Below are 2,887 nucleotides of genomic sequence, written 5' to 3' on the forward strand. Positions count from 1 at the left end.
AGTATTCTGTGGTTTCCATGCATGCATGTATCTGTAAGAAGTAGAAAGATGAGGTGATCTATAATCAATGTTAGGTCTTCTTCTCTCTCCTTCTAAAATATATATCAATTGAATGCATTCTATATTGTATGTGTGTTTGTGTATAAACTGCAAATGTTGACTTTTGAATTTCATCGCTAAGCAATATGTTTAATTTTTTTTCTCATGCAACCATGTGTTTTCAGTATTCAGTCACTGCTCTAGGTTTAATCTGGACATTCATTCTGCTGTTGCTGGAGACTTTTTGAACTGAACATGTATAGTCCACCAGTGGATCTTTCTTTTAAAAATCTCAGCAATGTTGCAGGTAGTATATTTTTAAAAATCCTGAAATATAAAGTAGATAATGAAATAGTGTTTACTTTTAAATATATTTCTTCCATTAATAATTATTTAAGTGCTCCTGGGGGGTGAGCTTTTTGGTAGGAAGTATTTTCTAGGACAGCACTTGCTCTTACAAAACCACCTAATTATAGTTAGTGTATCAACTGCTGTTATCAAAATGCATGAATTTAAATACTGCAATGTTTACACACTAGCATAATCTAGTCACACAAACTTGTAACTTATTGTTTTTAAAGCATTTTAAAATAAAATACTTCAAATCACTTCTTATTTCTACAGTATAAAATTCTGTGAACATGACTGCAGTAATCACTTTAATAGAGCGGCTTTAAGCAGCAGAAATAAAACCGCATATAAACAAGTACCAAAGCTGCCCGTATAATGTATCAAGTCTCATTATGTTATTTTTGGTTCAGGTGCATTGGCAGAGCTGCCCCGAAGTCTGCTCCGCCCTTTAACCACAAACTCAAAGGGGAAGTACCTGAGCTGCTCTCTGCGTCTCAGTAATAACAGCCTCACCGACCTTGTTGGCCTCCAGTACACGATCAACCACTTTTTTGCACAACCATCAAAGCTTGGATGGTTGGATCTGTCCTTCAACAAAATCACCTGCATAGAACCTGTAAGAATCATTTTTGTTCTTCTAATAGCTCATTTTCAGTTTTCTATGTCTTCTTCTGAAATTAGCCCCTGTCTTTGATGTATAATTACACACGTCTTATACAAAACATTTGTTCTCCCTGTTTATTTAAGAAATGTTTATAATCTACATTTGTTTCCCCAAAATGCAATAAATTCTGATATCTTCGCAAGCTAACCAGCATTTTATTGATTTAAATTTACAACTAAGCCCTGTTCCAGGTTTTGTGTGAGCTGAAAGAACTGCGTGTGCTGTATCTTCATGGCAACAGCATCTGGAACCTGTCAGAAGTGGACAAGCTGAGAGAGCTCCAGCATCTGCACACAATCACATTGCATGGCAATCTCATAGAAACAAGCAAAGGCTACAGGTGCAAGCTCATTTTCAGCAATTTCACTTAAGACAGACATTCTGTTCTCAGAGCTGATCTGAAGTTGCAGTGTGTGGAGTTATACACAGGCTGGTTCTAGATTGGTTGTAGATAGTTGATAGCAAGAGGCTAGGCCAGAAGCAGAGAAGAAGAAAAGCAAAAAAAAAAAAAAGAATTAGAAAGAAAAAAATACCCCGACAAAACCTGCTTCATAGATTCATAGATCGTGCGGCATGTTGAGGATAACTCATATGTTGAGTCTAACTTGACAGTTGTTTCAGGGGGCTATGTTTTTTTAATGGGAAATCACAGGTGTGTAAGAGGGAATATTTGATCAGAAATGTAATAACTATTTTAGCAAAGTGGCAAAACAAGAGCTAAAATATTCTTCCTATTAAAGTACAGAATTTACCTAAAGTAGGTAAAGTTAAACTTCCTTTTTATGAAAAATGTCATTAACTGAATATATGTAGTACTGTACCAAGTACCATAATATTCTAGTTTAAACAGTATTTGTAATAACTAATGCACTGAATCTAATCATATATCTTTTGCAACACCTACAGATATAGACAGAGAAATGTCACATTGAGATATGTGATACCTCTGATACCTGCTTATGTCTACATTAGATGTGTCAGGTTATTAGGTTCAATATCTCAGGGATATAGCTTCTTGATTTAATTTTCATCTCACTTCATACTCTCATTTATGTGAAAAATCAGCAAAGTCTGCTTCACAAAGACTTAGACATATCGTCCTTATTTAAAATCAAATGTTAATGCTGATATGAATTTTCATATATGGAAGCACTCAACATGTCCACGGTGCCCTTGGAGTCAAAGCTGACTTTGACGTGTGTGCCTTTTTCTGTGTTTAGGAATTATGTGATTTCTGTATTGCCTCAGCTGAAGACGATGGACTTCAGCGGTGTGACACGAGATGAGCGGGTCATGGCAGATATCTGGCGTTCTCACGGCACCAAAAAAACCCCCCGAGACCATTAAGTGTTTCTACTGAATAAAAATGTTTGTCCTCTCGTCACCAGCCTGTTTTGTTTTTTTCTCAATTCCCTGCGTCAGATCTTGGTATCCATGTTATTTACAGCTGAGCTAATATCCTGTGAGCATTCTCATTTTTGACCTATGGGCTGTGGCTATGGTCACCCATCTTCCTCCTTGATTACTGCAGTAGAAATTAGGAGGTAATCAGACTCTCGGTGGCCATCGTCACGACATGATGTCACAAACGGCGCACTACTTGTACAAATCTAAACATGCTGATGTGGCCCAGGGGTTATCGGTTGAAGTTAGAATCACTGTGACAGCTCAGACAATGTGAAGGACCTTGCGTAAAGTCAACTTCAGTGAACTGCAGTTGAACTGTGAAATACAGTTGCTTCCTCTTTTGGGATATTTCATATTGGGAGCACATTCTGTGGTTAGACGAGTGTAAAATGAATTTGTTCAACTCAGAAGGGATCCAGCACATTT

At 37.1% G+C, this 2,887-nt stretch overlaps 1 protein-coding gene across 1 annotated transcript; it reads left to right on the forward strand.

Moving 5' to 3' along the window:
• Positions 1-210: 210 nt before the first annotated feature.
• Positions 211-2,434, forward strand: LOC102200440 (leucine-rich repeat-containing protein 51-like). Its single transcript, XM_005747366.2, has 4 exons — positions 211-346; positions 801-1,006; positions 1,246-1,394; positions 2,275-2,434. The coding sequence occupies exons 1-4, from the start codon at positions 295-297 to the stop codon at positions 2,399-2,401; spliced, it is 534 nt and encodes a 177-aa protein (XP_005747423.1). The 5' UTR covers positions 211-294; the 3' UTR covers positions 2,402-2,434.
• The last annotated feature ends 453 nt before the right edge of the window (positions 2,435-2,887 follow it).

The sequence above is a fragment of the Pundamilia nyererei genome, unplaced genomic scaffold, assembly GCF_000239375.1.
Source record: "Pundamilia nyererei isolate P.nyererei 1_Seehausen unplaced genomic scaffold, PunNye1.0 scaffold00196, whole genome shotgun sequence".
Classification (NCBI taxonomy): domain Eukaryota; kingdom Metazoa; phylum Chordata; class Actinopteri; order Cichliformes; family Cichlidae; genus Pundamilia; species Pundamilia nyererei.

What these genes read in the sequence shown, in the direction of transcription:
- LOC102200440 (XM_005747366.2), top strand. Translation starts at nt 295, where the DNA reads ATGTATAGTCCACCAGTGGATCTTTCTTTTAAAAATCTCAGCAATGTT. An exon ending in AAATCTCAGCAATGTTGCAG is followed by an intron (nt 347 to 800) that starts GTAGTATATTTT and finishes TTTTTGGTTCAG; the next exon opens with GTGCATTGGCAGAGCTGCCC. An exon ending in GAAACAAGCAAAGGCTACAG is followed by an intron (nt 1,395 to 2,274) that starts GTGCAAGCTCAT and finishes TTCTGTGTTTAG; the next exon opens with GAATTATGTGATTTCTGTAT.